General features: G+C 37.5%; 1 protein-coding gene across 3 annotated transcripts; it reads left to right on the forward strand.

Moving 5' to 3' along the window:
- The first annotated feature begins 11 nt into the window (after positions 1–11).
- On the forward strand, positions 12–14,644 carry ZDHHC6 (zDHHC palmitoyltransferase 6). Of its 3 annotated transcripts, none has more exons than XM_019940002.3 (11): positions 12–226; positions 1,247–1,720; positions 2,366–2,457; positions 3,638–3,797; positions 5,005–5,166; positions 6,801–6,854; positions 10,789–10,956; positions 11,997–12,038; positions 12,735–12,880; positions 12,973–13,019; positions 14,015–14,644. In XM_019940002.3, the coding sequence occupies exons 2-11, from the start codon at positions 1,454–1,456 to the stop codon at positions 14,134–14,136; spliced, it is 1,260 nt and encodes a 419-aa protein (XP_019795561.1). In that variant the 5' UTR covers positions 12–226; positions 1,247–1,453; the 3' UTR covers positions 14,137–14,644. The 3 variants fall into 3 exon arrangements, with proteins under 3 accessions (XP_019795561.1, XP_019795562.1, XP_033697367.1); XM_019940003.3 differs by having other exon boundaries at positions 13–226; positions 14,033–14,644; XM_033841476.2 differs by lacking the exon at positions 12–226 and having other exon boundaries at positions 1,522–1,720; positions 3,730–3,797; positions 14,033–14,644.
- Positions 14,645–16,954: the final 2,310 nt, after the last annotated feature.

The raw sequence follows: 16,954 nt of genomic DNA on the forward strand, positions 1-16,954 counted from the left end.
ACTGAGCCTGAGCGGGAGAGCTGCGGCGAGGCCGATGGCGGAACAACGCGAGGGTGGAGGCTGGTGCCGAACTCCGGCCTCTAGCACACAGGATTTACTTTCTACTTGCGCTCGGCTGGGGTACCCATGACGGAGTTATCCGAGCCTGAGAAAACCTGCTCCGGGTGAGCCCGAGCCGCCCCGGAAATGCGATGGCCAAAGAGCGGGCACTGAGGACCAGACCGAGGTGGGAGTCAAAGCACGGGACGTAACCATGATTTTGGCGGTCTTCGCTCCACCCGAGTGAGGCCAGAGTCTCCAGAGTGTTGAGACCAACCACTCTTATCAAGATGTTCTTCCCCTGAGTGAGGATTTCTAAGCGCTCTGCTCCATGACACGGGCGGGAAATTGAGGCACAAGGCAGCGGCATCTGTTGCATGGAAGTCTTTGTTACTCTGTTCCTCTGGTCTTCTTCCCTTGACTCACTCCAGTCCAGTCCGAAATACCCTTCTACAGATCTTCCCGGCGCTCGCCGTCCTGACTTCCCCGTCCCTCGCTCCGGGAGACACTTCTTCTTCTTCTTTTTTTTTTTTTTTTTTGCCTCAAATATTCTCATCATGTTCCTTCTCATATACACCTCCGATCCTGAGTTCACACACACTTATCTCTCCCCTCCCTTCCTTGCAGTCTCTTTGCTTTCACCCTCCCGCTTCTTTACTTTGACACAAATAGACCCTTAAGTTAGTGTTTGGGGGGCAACCGCAGGCAAATGGTGTAGACCATGTCTGGATCATACTTTATGTAATTCGAGACTGGGTAAGAGGCAGTTTAGAACTCCATAGAGGGAGTTTGATGACTTGGCTTCTGTTGAGTTACCGCCGTGGTTTACTCACTCAGCCTCTCCAAGCCATTTTCTTTGCTATGAAGAAGGAAGCTGGATTAGGCCAACCCTAAGGCCCTCCTTCCCAGCTCTAAAATTCTTCGTCTCCTCAAACCATTTACTAAACGGTTGCATAGACACAGTCCTCTGACAAGTTGGGAACAAAAGAATAAAAACAACCATTTTACAATCACGTGTCCAGTTTAGGTGCTATTCAGACATGAGGAAAGTTTGGATACGACGAAAATAGTTCTTTTTGACGTTTGATGAGGTACTCATTCCATAGTAAAGTACTTGTGAGCTGCTTTTGTTTAGGTGATTATTGGAATTAACAAATACAGTACATAGTAAAATGTCTTACCGAACTTTCTCATTTTGTTTCTTTAGATTGGATTTCAAACCAAGGTACCGGATTCTCCTAGAAAACATAAAGAGTGTGTAACAGTGAACATGGCATAATCTGCATTAACATCCCACAATGTGAAGGCATGACAATTAAGGAACACACGTGGACTTGTGGCACATGGAAATGTATGCACAGGAAAAGGAAATCTATAGTTCTTTAAAAACAGGAACGAGTTCTTCCTCACCAAAATGGGTACATTCTGCTCAGTTATCAAGTTTGAAAATCTACAAGAAGTAAAGAGACTTTGTCACTGGGGTCCCATTATAGCCCTTGGTGTTATAGCAATATGTTCTACCATGGCCATGATTGACTCTGTGTTGTGGTATTGGCCTTTACATACCACTGGAGGAAGCATGAACTTCATCATGTTGATAAATTGGACTGTCATGATTCTTTATAATTACTTCAATGCCATGTTTGTTGGTCCTGGCTTCGTCCCTCTGGGGTGGAAACCGGTAAGAAAAAGATTCCTTAAGATGGTGAACCCTCATGATAATCATATGTTTAGTTTTTGCCTTATCTGCCAACCAATAAGATCAAACACAGCCTGCTCTTTGCTTTGGTAGAGACTAAGTGTATTATTCTAATCACCGATTATTTAGAGCTCAAAGACTTTATTTTATACTGGTTTGAAAGTATGGATCTAAATTAGTATTTCCCAAAGCAATTTCATTAAATACTTCTGCTTTAAAAAAAAAAAAAAATGGAAGGGTGGTGATGAGTGCATAAGTTTCTAGGAAACACTGCATATCATTCACCTCATAATTCTACAGTGTGGTTTGGCTCTAGGATCTTTTTTCATGTAACATATTAACATCCCTTATAACTGAGAAAAACTCTTTAGAAACTACTGTTTTAAACCATAAAGTATTCAGAAATAACAGACAGCCTGGTAATAACAAGTCACGCCTTATGAATAAATATTATGGTTTGATTTTCTTTTATGGGAGATGGGGAAAGGATGGAATTTGAATTTTAACTTGCATTTTCAGCCATTATATTTGAGTTAAAATATTTTTAAATAGTGAATTTCTGGTAACAGCAACATCACTTTTCCAATTACCCAGAAGTTTATGTTTTGTTTCTATTTTGCTGCCAAGGAAAATTCTCAGGATAGCATGTACCTCCAATATTGTAAAGTCTGCCAAGCATACAAGGCACCACGGTCACATCATTGCAGAAAGTGTAACAGGTACTGTCTTTGCTATTCATTGGGGATTGATCAACTTGATTACTGGTCTTTTGTTATTCTTTCTACCACATCAATCCTAGTTTTATTTTCTGCAAGGTGGCTACTTTATAAATAATGTCAAAATAATTAAGTGTCATAATCTTCATTTTACTTTTAAATTGTCAATTTTGATAAGTATTACTCTTTTTTGTTATAAGTGAAAAGAGTTTTCTAGAAAAGTACAGGTTTACTTTGCTTCTTGCCTTGCCAAGAGCAGGGTAAAAAGTTACAACGTTAGGTTGTTTTCATAAATCAGGATTAATTCTCGACTGTCATCTTGACTAGCCTTAGAATTGTTCTGAGTCTAAATTATAAATGAGACCTGCTTTTTCCATTATTTAGTTGACTAACATTTACACTTTATACAGATCTAATAAATGAATCCAGGTGCCTATTATCACAGGTGTTTTATATACAAAACTTAATTGGAAGAAAACAGAATCACTATGAAAAATGTGAATTAAGCTAGAACCTTTTTTAATGAACACCTATGTCCAGTGATAAATAAGAAATTTATGATGAGAATGCTGAGGTTTATGGGGACCATTGGAGGGGCAAATAAAGTTTAGTTTGAGGCAAGAAAATTTTCTTCTAGCAGCCTCAAGGAAGGGAAACAGAGTAAGACTTTGCTTATTAAACCACATCTTATATTCCGGAGTTAGCTTGCTTAGCTTAGAGACTCCACATCTAAAGAATATGAGCAGGAAGGAAGGAAGTTACAGGCGTCTGCTAGGTCCCATCAACCCCAGTGGAGATTTATAAGTAATTTTGTTCAGTCTCTGTTGTTTTCCACTTCAGTCACTGCATTTCAGAGCTAGAGGAAAACCAGGAACTATGCTCATTTCTTTATAATGAACCTCTCAGCGGGCCTCCAGACTTCTTTAAACAAAGTCACTTGTAGCAGACATCTTTTCCTCAGATGCTGTTACAAAGCCTGCCCTTTCTTGTGTTGTTTAAAATTTAAAAGAAGTCACTGTTTAAAAACTCATAAAGATTTTTCTTTGTGTTCCATGAAGTATAATTTCTCTGTGACCATGCGTGGACATGCTAGATTCCGATGTGCTTGATCTTTTGAAGACCAAAGTTATTTAAAGTAGACAGGATTTTCTGCCTCACATTTTATGTAAATTTTTCTTGTTAGGTGTGTGATGAAGATGGACCATCACTGTCCTTGGATCAACAACTGCTGTGGTTATCAAAATCATGCTTCGTTCACACTGTTTCTCCTTTTAGCACCACTGGGTTGTATTCATGCTGCCTTTATTTTTGTTATGACAATGTATACACAGCTTTATAATCGGGTAAGAAAATGTTATAAAATCATGCCAGCTTAAATAGTAGTTATTAAGATTATTTAAGAAGTTCCTTTTGGAAATATGCTTTCTACAATTTAGGTGGGGAAATAGAACTTTGTAACTTTATAATTCTCAATAAGGACTCCTTTTAAAAAAGCAGTAAAACAGTTTTTAAGATGAGGAAAGATTATTTTGTTCTGGAAACTCACCTTATATGCTCTAGTTGAAGTTGACAATTATTTTAGTACTATGTATAACTTACTGGACTTCAAACTTGGTAGCTGTGGTAAAGAATAGTTAGAGGAAAAGGCAGAAGAGGGAGAAAAAAGGCAATACTAGTGCTTTCTGTTTCCATTCGATCCTGTGGCCAGTTGTAGTTCTTTTGTTCATTTCTAAATCCAGTGTCCTGGAACGTGGCTCACAGAGCAGGTGCACGTTCTAAGATACGGTGCAACTGATTGAGTTGATTTATGGGCAAGTAGTCATGAGATAAAGTTCAGTCGTCACAAATTGAGGCCCCTAAAGAGGGCTGGAGGGTCAGTGAGGGAAACAGGCCTGGTGGGATGTGGTAAGCTGGAAAACACAGGTCCTTCACACAGGGAACAGCCCATGTTTGACTTCAGCCAGTTCTTGATGTTTGGAAATCCAGCCTGGTGATGTCAGATCATCCGGTTTTTCAAGAAAAATCTGAAAATCTGGACTTTTTATGTGAAATCTGATTTCTAAATCACTAAATTTCTAAATGTTGGTACCTAACTGAATATTTTAAAACATTTTGTAGGCCAGGCAGTACACATCGGCAGGCCATATTTGGCCTACATTTTGCTAGTTTTTAAACCTCTCGTTGTGGAACGTGAGGGAAGAAACCACTGAATGCTAGGCTATGTTTGTCGCTGTGGAAATCACTGTAAATAGAGGAAAACAAGGAGAGGATGGGAGACGCAGTTACAGCTTAGATTGGTGGTGTTCATGCGTAGTAATGTTTGTGTGGTCTACGTAACACTCTCTGAGGGAACAATAACAAACAAACAAAAAACGTCTTAGAATACTGAAGAATGATATCGTGCATGTCAGTATGAGTTCAAACCACAGTATTGATTAGAAACAGCTCTGTTTGCTTTGGCCACAGTGTCAAGTTGTCATTTGTTGATCTTTTTGACCAAGTTCTTTTAAATGGTAGAGTATGACTGTGTGTTGTTGTTATTGTTTATAGCTCTCCTTTGGGTGGAACACGGTAAAGATTGATATGAGTGCAGCCCGGAGAGATCCTCTTCCGATTATGCCGTTCGGATTAGCTGCATTTGCTGCCACCTTGTTTGCCTTGGGATTAGCTTTAGGAACAACCATAGCTGTTGGGATGTTGTTTTTTATCCAGGTAAGTTCCTCTATTACCTCTAGCTAAAGTTGTCAAGTTATTGGGGCCACTTGTAAAGAGAAAGAGATAAAGCTTCCATTTAAGTATGCAGTGTGAAATGGAGATTATTGTTATGTATTCCGTCTAGATGATTAATTTAATCTTCTACTAGTCAGATAATTTTGAAGTGACTTTGCCAGAATTTCTAGGTTATTGATTTAATTTTAAAAATACTAACTTAGAGTTATATAGCATTTTATACTTGAGAAAGCTCTTCTCACCGTCTCTCTTGATCTTCACATCAACCCCAAAAGAGGTCGAAGAGGAGTATTATTTTCCCTTCCTTACAGATTAGTAATTAAGTCACAGGAAGGTTAAGTGACATAGCCAAGATCATCCATTCATGTATTCAGTAAACATATATTCAATGAACATAATTGTTATTATTTTATAGTAGCATATATTAAATCAAAATCATAATAGCATAGCTAACATTTATTGAGTGCTGTTTTAGGCTTTTTACATGTGTCAGCTCATTTAATCTCCATAACAACCCTGTACTATAGGTGCTATTTAATGTCTACTCTGTGATGAATCACTTTGCTAATTACTGAGGCTACAAGAATGAAAATGAAGGGTTCCTGCCATTAGGGAACTCACAATGAGTGGTGAAGAGTTAACTAATACAGGGTCATGTGTATAGCATAGATTTATGTACAGAGTGCAGTGAGAACACAGAGAAGGAGGATGTGGCCCTGAACGGATCAAAAAATAGTTCTTATGACTCATTTCATTTGCTTAATTAGTTTATTCATTCATTGAAGGCCCATTGTGGACCAGGTATTGTGCTAGGCCCTTGGAATATGATAAGGACTCCCAGTCCAGGTTTGTTCTTACTGTGTCACACTGTCTCCATGAAGGCACATCGAGACTTCAAAGAATTGCAGGACATATAGAATTAGAAACGCTGGGCTTGAGGGCCCTGATGCATCACCCAACCCTTTTTGAACTCTTGGTTTTAAAATAACCTGGTTTTGGTTATAGTTCACATTTTCTACTAGCCTGGGATCAAATTCTTTGAAAAATTTTCCCCGATCCCTAGAATTAAGAATCATATTAGAAATAAACTAAAATCCTGTGGTGTAAAAACCTACATAAATGGAATTGCCATAGCTAGGAAGATCAAAGAATAGAATCAGGACTGAAAATATTCAGTTTTTACAGCAAGCAAAATATCTAGGTTGACTGAAATGAGTCACTGTTACTTGTAATAAATAGATTAATCATGTATTTAAGATTAAAAATAGTGGTAAAAGATTTCAGTAGCATAATCTATGTAATACTGATTGAATGGATTATATCAATATTTTATTAATACTCTGAAAAACCTATTCAGAAGATAGTACATAAAACATGATTTTTTATTTAAACAGTAGATTCAGATTTGACTGTGGATCGATGTAGTCATTCATGTGAAGATGTACAGTGGTTAAGAGTCAGATGGACCACACTCTGTTACTTAATCTCTGTTATCCTGATATCTTCATCTATGGAGTGGAACAATAAAAACTACCTCGTAGGGTTAGTGTAAAGATTATAATCTTAAATGAACCAGTCACATTATGAAATTTTACTATTTATCATTTAATTTCCAGATGAAAATAATTCTCAGAAACAAAACTTCTATTGAATCATGGATTGAAGAGAAGGTAAATTTTATAATTGTTCCTCAATATCGATAAAGTACTGATTAACTAATAGACCAGATTAACTAATAAATGCCCCAAAATGAAAACTTGGCTACCAAATGGCTTCCTTACGTCATTTGCATGCCATGTAAAAGGCGATCATGGGAACCGTTTGATTTATTCCTGGTTTAATATGACTCCCACAGAGCTCTCTCACACACTGAGTTGTTGAAGAGGCCTGAGCCACACATGAAACCATTTTGGCTCCTCTCAGACTAGAGGAGAAGGGAACCCATTGGGAAAGGAACTTCTGTCCTACCAAGGTGCCATCACATAGGCTTTAGACATCAGATGGGCTTATAACATTTAGCTTGTTACAAACCTCACAACCTCCAGTACATACTTCACGCTGTCCATTGTGATTCTGATATAAAAAGTACATCTGACTACCCCACTCCCTATTTAAAACTTCTCAGAGCCTCACTATCACTGTAGCAGGGGTTGTAAACCCAAATGCACTAGGGCCCAGGCAGATAACCTAGATGCGGGGAGCCAGTCTGTCGGCCAGAGCTGCCCGGCAGACGAAGCTGATTGGTGCCACAGGGAAATCCTCACCCAGTATTGTGAGATCGTATATATTTTTTTTTTCCAAGAAAAGTCAGAGATCTGGATTTCTGTGTTACCTCCTTTCTATTTTTAAGCATTGACAAGCAATTCAGATTAAAAACAAACAAAAAGCCTTTGTGGGACAAATAAAACACCTATAGGACATATTTAGCCTCCCGGCAGCCAGCTGGTGAGCTTTCATTTACAGCAGCAGTTCTCAAACTTTTTGGTCTCAGGACCTTTTACATTCTCAAAAATTGTTAAGGACACTAAAGAGCTTTTGTTAATGTGTATTATATCTATTGACATTTGCCATATTTTCTAACTGAGAAAATCTTTGAATATTTATTATTTCACTTTAAAATAACAATAAATCCATTATATGTTAATAAAAATAACATGTTTTGGGGAAAAATAATTAAATTTTCCAAAATAAAATAGGAAGTGGTATTTTTTTTGTATAAATCTCTAATATCTGACTTAACAGAAGACAGTTGGATTCTCACATCTACTTCTGCATTCAATCTGTTGAGATATGTTGCTTTGATTGAAGTATATGAAGAAAATTCAGCCTCAGATAAGTAGGTAGAAAAGGGTGGAGTATTTTAACATGTCTTTTAGATAATAGTGGATATTCCTTGATAATACATTAAAGCTTGACAAGTGCTAGTTCTTGAGAGGTTAGCTGCATGTGAGATCTGAAACTACATCAGTAAACTCTTTGTATTCTTTCGTATTTAAATCCATCAATCTATCTTGCTCTTTGAATGGACCTGGTACCCACACAGGGCATCAGGCATCGGTCATTTGGAAAATAGTAGTTTACAGCATTACACAGATTTTTTAAATGTTGACACATTTCATTATACAGTATCTAAAAGCCGCATTCATTTATATCACTACCAATTTTATGGGGAAAATCTTTAAATATTGGAAAGCTGTCAAGCTCATAGTTGTGGCTATAAATTTTCCAAATTCCAATTTTCACTTGAAAGCCTTATTTTTTCCACTGGCAACAAATACTCAGTTGTTTATATGAAGTAACAGCCTGACTTTGTTCATTTTCGAGAAGATATCCACTAAATACCAAGGTCTGAATAACCTTGGTTTTTCTGTTACATTACTCATTCTTTCATGTAAAAATAGCATTATATGAAAAAAGCTGGCTACACAGCTTTTGTTAGCTCACAACTCAAACAAGTGTTTTTCTTGAGATAAGCACTTTGGCAAGCTTTATGTGTACTTCCCATTTTGTCACACAGAATATTAAAAAGACATCTACTTTAAAAAAAAAGACATCTACTTGAGGGCTGAGATTTAATAAAAATAATTTTTATTTCTTCATCAAGAAATTTTTATGTAAAACTGGGCTTTTTGTTGGTTTGGTTTTGTTTGAATTATGAGTGTGTAGCAGTGAAGACTATAGCACCTATTAATACAGTTTGGTGCCACTGTCTTGATTCCTGCTTAAGGTGCCAACAGTTTTACCCACCGTTGCAAATGTCAACACCATGAAGAAGGCAAATAACATCTTCGTATTATTATGAAAGTTGTCTGACTTTGTTGAACTCCAAGAAAAGGTCTTGGGGACTCAAGGAGGTATGCAGAGCATACTTTGGGAACCACTGATGTACGGGTTTAAGTCCAAGCTCCTTAGCTTAAGCGTAATATCAATAAAACCTTTTATATCTTGCTCTTACCTGCTTCTCCAGCTTCATTTCCACCCCTCCCACCCCATTCACACTCAATACCAGCTAATACCAAATAGTTTGCACATCTTATGCTTCTGTATCTTTCCACATGTTGTTCCCTCTGCCTAGAATATTCTTTCCCCCTATTTTTTGCCTAATTTCTTGTCCCTCAACACTTAATTTAGCTGTCACTTCCTCCAAGGAACCTTCCTTGACTTTCCCTAGACTAGGTTAAGTACTTCTGTACCGTTTTCCTGTAGCACTTACTGCACATCTCTGTCACCTTTTAACACACAGTATTGCTGGAATCCCCCATCTTCACTGAGTGCTTCTCTTAAAGACCATGCCTTGGTTATTTTTGTAAGCTACTCTCATCCTTAGCACTTTTTCTTTCTTAATATTCTAGATCTCTATTCTCGGAGTCTCTTAATTCATTTTGAAGACTGAAGCTTTTGCTTTTAAAAAGGGAAAAGAAATTACCCTTTACTGTCTGGGTGGGGATGGACTTACATGTTGTCATGTTACAGCTTGACAATTTTAATTGAATCAACATCACTTTATAAGTAACTGCAAAAGCTTTTCCCTAAAATACTATCCCCTGATAATATTTCAAGGTATCATCTCTAGTTAGCATAATGTGTTGACATTAGATTAACAGTGTTTTTTTGCTAATGACCAAAGCTCTTTATAAAGTGCCATGCTAAATCTAGAAGTTATTTTAAAACTGGCGCTCTGTTGCTCAGTAGAAATCAAATAAATGATTGTATTGATATTAAAATGTATCAGAATTACAGATTTTATTACACTGTAAGTATCAACTGGATTTGTACACTTATTGTAGGAATAAATGGTGTATCTTTATACCACTAGGTGTCAGTGGAAATTCAGAAATTCTAAGAAATTTCTTAGAAATTTCTATCAGAAATTCTAAGCCAGTTTATCCCTTTAAGTAAAAGCTAACAATTTAAATGCCTAGAATATAATTTATGAAACCTGAATATTTATATATATATGCATAAGATGTACATATAAATGCCTCCATAAATAAGTATATAGACATATGTAATGGTATATAAAACTGAAAGATCTCTTACACATACTTGCTAGCTTTAAAAAATAATAATTTTCATAGAATGATGACTCCCCCGTCACACCTTTCCTGGCCACTCACACAGGTGTTGCTGCCACCCAGGATGCAGCCATTGCATTCTAGTGCACCCCACCTAACGGTTCCTTCCATCCTGAATAAACCCTTGTTTTCTCTTAAACCTCCTTATCAGTATGTCTTCTTTACACCTGGATTCCTTTGTTCTGCTGAACAAGCAAGAACATTGAGGACTTTTTCTACATGGAATAAAGTTACTGACTCCTTTAATAAATGTTTTTGAATGCTTAAATTTGGTCTTATTTAGGCGTATTCCTGAGTAACTCCTGTCAGACATTTTCTGGATGGTCTCATACAAGGTTGGTATTGTGTGTCAAGTTCTTCCTATATTGTGATAAGTGTGTTTATTTCTCCTGTGTACTCTAACGTTACAACAAGGAGGAAGCATTTTTAGGTATGATACAAATTTGAGGAATAAATGTTCTCGATAGTATATTACTAAAAGCCACTTAAGACAGATGTATCTGCCATCTTACATCTTTGTTACCCACAGGCTAAAGATCGAATTCAATATTATCAACTAGATGAAGTCTTTGTTTTTCCTTATGATTTGGGAAGTAGATGGAAGAACTTTAAACAAGTTTTTACGTGGTCAGGGGTCCCCAAAGGAGATGGACTGGATTGGCCAATAAGAGAAGGCTGTCACCCGTACAGCTTAACAGTGAGTATTTTTGTTCAGATAGTCTTGCCTTTTTGCCTCACCTTCTTCCCCTTAACTTCTCCTTAACTCCAATGGCATTTTATAGTAAAATAAGTAATAAGAATTTTTTCAGTATGTCAAATGAATCTAAATTAATTCTAAAGCGCTCCTTGTATCATGTCCCTCCTTCTATTTAAATCATTCCTTATCTCTCCATACCTGTGAGATTCCTTAACTTAGTTTTATAAAATCTGGCCAAAAGCTACCTTTCACCTACATCCTAGCAGGAATCATCCTTTCCAATCAGCCTAGTCTACTCAGCGAATTCCTGGTACATTCCTGACACCTAACTCCTCCCCAACACTGTTTTTTCTATGTCATATGAGCTCCTGTTTATCGGAAATTATTCAGACCAGTTCCAGTGCCCTCTCTTCCATAAAGACTTACCTCCCCACTCTAGACTCAGCTGGATTTGGCACTTAATCGTATACTAATGCATATTAGCACATGAGGTCTCATCTTTATTTAATTCTTGTATCTTATGTCTTTAACTTAACTTGGCAAGGTTCTAGGCAGAGGTTATTTCCCCTGCTATATCTAGTGTAGTAACATTTAATAAACTTGCTGAATAAGTGGAGAAAAGGAGTTGAAATGGTGAATTTTAATCAAGACTCATTGTTGGTGAATTTTGCAGTCTGTTTGCCCTCTCTCTAAAGAATCAGTGAGTCTCTGTATCCTCTTCACCTCAGGGACGAGCCCGGAAGCCCCCTGAGGGCAGAGAGCACATCTCCCTGATTCCTGGGCCACAGGGAGTGCTCTGTGAATAAAGACATTGGAGAGGGAACACTGAGGAGGCCCCACTTCAGTACCAGTTTTTAGTCACAGGGCCTTCTTTCCATGCTAAAAAAAAAAAAAAAAAGCGGCCTTTAAATTGTCAGCAATTTGAAATGTTGGAAAATTGGGAGTTTGTCCTGTCACTGTGCTATAGTAAATGAGGAAAGCCTGTTTTTAAACATTGAGATAAGAGACTTCATTGTTTTTTTTCTATATCTTCCAAACAGATAGAACAGTTGAAACAAAAAGCAGATAAAAGAGTCAGAAGTGTAAGTAATTCTTTTGCAATGATACTAATTTCTTTTTCTTTTGTCAGGCTCTGTACTTCTGTGTAGTTTTAAAATTGCCTTTGAGTAAAAACCAACTGTTAGCTTTTATTAACTAATATTTCTTAATACATTTGTTGAAATTTAATGCATATTAGTTTTGTTTTCATTTAAATAGTTTGTGCTGGAGGTTTGGAGGGAATGTAGTCAATTTATGTTGTCAGAAGATAATTATCCTCAATATAGTTCCCTAGTGTGAAACTCGTCCTTACAGTGATGCTGAATAATTCAACGGCCACTAGCTACATGTGGCTATTTAAATTTAAATTAATTTAAATAAAATTAAAATTTAAGTCCCTTGGTTGCACCAGCCACATTAAAAGTGTTCAGTAGCTACATGTGTCTAGCGGCTATCACACTGGATACCACAAGTATAAAACATTTCTATCACTGCAGAAAGTTCTACTGGACAGCACTGCTTCTAAAATTTCATTCTTAGCCATGTGCTTGAAATGAAGGGTAAGGAAAAGCCTGAGAATTAGAAGCATCAATTAATTACCTTCTATAAAGGGTAGGTAGGGAACCAGGAGGGAAAGACTTGCCTCATATTTTGGATCTACCTTTAACAGTTTACATTCAAACTTCAAAAACCTCAGATATGAGTTAATATGAAATTGTTCTTCTGCTCACTGATGACAGGTTCAGTATAAAGTAATAGAAGATTATAGTGGTACCTGCTGTCCTTTGAATAGAGGAATCAAAACCTTCTTCACGAGCCCCTGCACTGAAGAGCCTCGGATAAGGCTACAGAAAGGGGAGTTCATTTTAGCCACAAGAGGCTTACGGTAAGTGACAGAAAGTAGTGAATTTCTTCTTGAATGACGAAATTGGCATCTAGCCAAAAAAAAAATTAATTTTAATCTTTTAAATATTTCAGATACTGGTTGTATGGAGATAAAATTCTTGATGATTCCATTAAAGAAGGTATGAAAGTGGAAGGGGGTGTTTAAAGAACAAGACTGCCAGCAATAGCTGCAAATTTTACAAGAATAACTTTTATAAACAGTCACGTCACGTGCATTAGGGGAACTAAATAGGAAGGCACATCATTAAACAACAAAAAGAAGCTCTTTGTATTATTTCTCCATACACTTGTATTTATCGGGTCTTTGCAATGATTAGCAAACATCACACCCCATACTTAACTATGCAATAGGCACTTGTGGAAATGCTTCACTTGTGGTATTCAGGTCCCCAACAGCCCTCCGAGGTATTGGTGAGGGAACTGAAACGTGGAGAGGCTAAGCAACGTGCCCAAGGCCACGCTAAATGCAGATGGAGCCAAGACTCCAGCCCACGCAGTCTGGCTCCAGAGCCTATGACTAAGCTGCCATGCTATACGCACCCCCATTGAATGACTCGTCCTATTAAGTTATTATAAAAACTAATGAACTGAAACTGTGTCCTTGATTTTTTATTTACTTTTAAGAATTGTTCCTTTTTAAAGTAAAGATTAACCCAGGATGCTCTTTTGAAAACACTGGGTTAATCATAAATTAACCCATGTGACAGCTTAGGCAAGCTTGATATAGAAGTGCACGAGTTAGAGAAAGTCTAAAAGGAAAATTCACAAAGGCTACAGGGAGATAGTCCCCCGGAACAGATGAAGTATGACAGAGCCATCCTCCTTCATGGTCACACACATGTACGTGAACACCAAGTTGCCCCCACTCCACTGGGGCTCTCCTGAGCCGCATCAGCTCCTTCCCAGATGATGCAATTTGGGAAATATCTGTTTCCTAGCTTGTTAGGAACATTTTTTTTTTAATTTTATTTATTTATTTAACTTTAACCACATATTGTGCTTATAAAAGATGGTGGGGGGTGGTAAAGTCTAACTAAAAGCTTATTAATTGGAAGTAATAGAACTAATGGGTCTCACAAATGTCATTGTGGTATATCTGACTTTTTCATATCAGTTTCATTTTCTCCCTCAGATGTTTCAAGAATAAGAGGATGGTTCCCTAGAAACTGTGTAGAAAAGTGTCCCTGCGATGCTGAAACAGATCAAGCCCCAGAGGGCGAGAAGAAAAATAGATAGCCACTTTTGAAGTAAAATTACTCTAAGTCTGCTCCATTACTTGAAAATTGTACATATTACTAAAGAATTATGCAATGAGCCTACTCTGGTTAAGGTGTTCTTTTCCTCAAAGGTGCCCTAATGCCATGATCTAAATATTTTTATTATCATTTTGAAATGGAGAAGCCATTCTGCACATACCTTTGAATTCCTGCACCTCGATGCCACCGCTCCCTCTCCCCAAAAGGAAAAACACTTCACCCAAGTAAGTCGATTGCATTTTCTCTAGGATTTTTTTATGCACTGCACACAATGGACCTCACCTGCAGATATAGTTCCCCCTTTGCCAGGAGCATCTGCATGTGATGCTTTTATCCTCTCTCCCCCTCTGCTGAAATTTCTTATGTAATATTCTAGATACTATAGAACTTAATTTGCAGATTCAATGTAAGCTCAGATTTTATTACCCGTCTTTTAATAATGAAGATTTTGTCAAATCAAATAAAGATCAATGGATGTTCTGTATAAATCATAGTTTTTACTCAAAGTATCTTTTTGCTGACGAAAAAGGATTGTCTTAGTTCCTTATGGAAAAACTGCTTTACTGCCTTGTGAAAAATCGACATCTTTAATCATGAGTCTTTAGACATACATATTTGCCTCAAATTACCCAATTAATGGCATATTGAGATCACAGGAGTCTAGGAGACGTTTGTGTTTTTTTTTTTTTTTTTTTTGCGGTACGCGGGCCTCTCACTATTGTGGCCTCTCCCGTTGCGGAGCACAGGCTCTGGACGCGCAGGCCCAGCGGTCATGGCTCACAGGCCTAGCCGCTCCACGGCATGTGGGATCTTCCCGGACCGGGGCACGAACCTGCGTACCCTGCATCGGCAGGCAGACCCTCAACCACTGCGCCACCAGGGAAGCCCTAGGAGATGTTTTTTAAATTGAAGTATAATTGGTTGACAGTGTTACAGGTGTACAGCAGTGATTCAGTTATATCTATATATCTATATATATGTGTGTGTATAGATATTCAGTTATATAATATATGTATATATATACACATATATTCTTTTTAGATTCTTTTCCATTATAGGTTATTACAACATATTGAATATAGTTCCCTGTGGTATACAGTAGGTTCTTGTTTATCTATTTTATATATAGTAGTGTGTATCTATTAATCCCAGATTCCTAATTTATCCTTCCTTGCTTCTTTCCCCTTTGGTAACCATGTTTGTTTTCTATGTCTGTGAGTCTATTTCTGTTTTTTAAATAAGTTCATTTGTATCATTTTTTTAGATTCCACATATTAGTGATATCATATGATACTTATCTTTCTCTGTCTGACTTCACTTAGTATGATAATCTCTAGGTCCATCCATGTTGCTGCAAATGGCATTATTTCATTCTTTTTTATGGCTGGGTGATATTCCAGTGCATTTATACACCACATCTTTATCCATTCATCTGTCCATGGACACTTAGGTTGCTGCCATGTCTTGGCTATTGTAAATAGTGGTTCCATGAACATTGGGGTGCATGTATCTTTCTGAATTAGTTTTTTCAGCTTTTCTGGATATATACCCAGGAGTGGGATTGCTGGATCATATGGTAACTTAGTTTTAGTTTTTGAAGGAACTTCCATACTGTTCTCCATAGTGGCTTCACCAATTCCCACCAACAGTGCAGGAGGGTTCTCTTTTCTTCACACCCTCTCCTGCATTTATTTGTAGACTTTTTGATGATGGCCATTCTGACCTGTGTGAGGAAATCTCATTGTAGTTTTGATTTTCATTTCTCGAATAATTAGCAATGTTGAGCATCTGTTCATGTGCCTATTGGCCATCTGTATGGAGAAATGTCTGTTTACGTCTTCTGCCCCTTTTTTGATTGGGTTGTTTATTTTTTTGATATTGAGCTGTATAAGCTGTTTCTGTATTTTGGAAATGAATCCCTTGTAGGTTGTATCCTTTGCAAATATTTTCTCCTATTTTGTAGGTTGCCTTTTTGTTTATGGTTTCCTTTGCTATGCAAAAGCTTCTAAGTGTAATTACGTCCCACTTGTTTATTTTTGCTTTTCTTTCCATTACTCTAGGAGATGGATCCAAAAAGATATTGCTGTGATTTATGTCAGAGTGTTCTGCCTATGTTTTCCTCCAGGAGTTTTATAGTATCCAGTCCCACATTTAGGTCTTTAATCATTTTGAGTTTAATTTTGTATATGGTGTTTGAGAATGTTCTAATTTCATTCTTTTACATGTAGCTGTTCAGTTTTCCCAGCTCCAGTTATTGAAGAGACTGTCTTTTCTCCATTGTATATTCTTTCCTCCTTTGTCATAGATTAATTGACCATAAGCACCTGAGTTTATTTCCGGGCTTTCTATCCTGTTCCATTGATCTATGTGTCTGTTTTTGTGGCAGTACCATGCTGTTTTGATTACTGTAGCTTTGTAGTATACAAAGCTATTTTTGGGGCTCTTCTAAACACATGAGTAGAATTATAGTAGTCACCTATTCCAGCAGTAATTCTTTCCAAGGCAGGGAACTTGAGCTTTGGGGGTCTGGCTTATAACAGTTAACAATAAGGGAAGGGCACTTGGGGATTCATCAATGAATGAAGCACAACTCTGCCTCATTCCAGTGAGGGGTAGGGGGGTGGACAGACAGTAAAATATATGTCAGATGGAGTCATATATTATGAAGAAAGCAGGTGGGACAGTCTGATGGAGGTGACATTTAAAGTGGATGAGAGGACAGATCACATGTCTCTGGGAGTATCTGCATTTTAGGCAGAACAACAGGCTGGAATGTGGCTGGCATGTTTGAGGACAGG

Source organism: Tursiops truncatus, chromosome 16 (assembly GCF_011762595.2).
Source record: "Tursiops truncatus isolate mTurTru1 chromosome 16, mTurTru1.mat.Y, whole genome shotgun sequence".
In the NCBI taxonomy this organism is placed as follows: Eukaryota; Metazoa; Chordata; class Mammalia; order Artiodactyla; family Delphinidae; genus Tursiops; species Tursiops truncatus.

Excerpts from the sequence above, each read along its gene's own strand:
- ZDHHC6 (XM_019940002.3), top strand. The coding sequence starts at position 1,454 with ATGGGTACATTCTGCTCAGTTATCAAGTTTGAAAATCTACAAGAAGTA. Across the intron at positions 6,855-10,788 it reads AATCATGGATTGAAGAGAAG|GCTAAAGATCGAATTCAATA; the intron begins GTAAATTTTATA and ends TGTTACCCACAG. Across the intron at positions 12,039-12,734 it reads CAGATAAAAGAGTCAGAAGT|GTTCAGTATAAAGTAATAGA; the intron begins GTAAGTAATTCT and ends CACTGATGACAG.